This window comes from Microchirus variegatus (genome assembly GCF_963457635.1).
Source record: "Microchirus variegatus genome assembly, chromosome: 8".
In the NCBI taxonomy this organism is placed as follows: domain Eukaryota; kingdom Metazoa; phylum Chordata; class Actinopteri; order Pleuronectiformes; family Soleidae; genus Microchirus; species Microchirus variegatus.
The window spans coordinates 30,987,315-30,987,881 of NC_139809.1; the positions used below are offsets into that span (position 1 = coordinate 30,987,315).

Genomic DNA, 567 nt, shown 5'->3' on the forward strand with positions numbered 1-567 from the left:
CATTTGACCGAGAGTGCTCACGTTAACGCTGTCCCCCGTGTCCTTCCTGTCCGTCCACTTGTCTGTCCGTCTGTGCACCTGTCTCTCTCTCTGTCCGTCGGTCCGTCTCCCCGAAAAGCAGAACTCTGCCTCCGCCGACGCTGCTTCTTCTTCTTCAACAACAACAATAACAACAACAACAACACTCGGACAAACTCGCGACAGTAAAAGTTGTGAACGGGCGCGTTCACGGTCAGAAAAGTCGTCCTCGCGCTGCGAAGTGACAGCGTAAAAGTCCCATATTTGCGTAAACTTTGCGTTCGCGGTTTCTGTTCGTCCGCGTTTCCTCTCCTCCAGGTTTGATCCTCACGCTGCGTTCACGGCCACTACGTAAACTTTAGAGCCGGGTTCACGCTTTTCCGCGTGCGCTTCAGAAAGTACTTAAACAATACATTATATTATATTATATCAATTTAGTACACACGCGCATACTTTACGTTTTTGCACGGCTCACATTTAACACATTTTAACACGAGTTTAAAAAGTACAGCTCGCTAATGCAGTGGTGCTAAACTTATTACGTCATTT

General features: G+C 47.8%; 1 protein-coding gene across 1 annotated transcript in view; it reads right to left on the reverse strand.

Annotated features, from left to right (window-relative positions):
- The window catches only part of LOC310930781 (nuclear factor of activated T-cells, cytoplasmic 3-like), a 14,130-nt gene extending 13,825 nt beyond the window's left edge, over positions 1-305 (reverse strand). The window contains exon 1 of the mRNA XM_083893825.1: positions 1-305. This exon is cut by the window's left edge and continues 61 nt beyond it. Within this exon, the coding sequence (XP_083749951.1) occupies positions 1-3 (3 nt within the window). The 5' untranslated portion in view covers positions 4-305.
- Between the last annotated feature and the right edge of the window lie 262 nt (positions 306-567).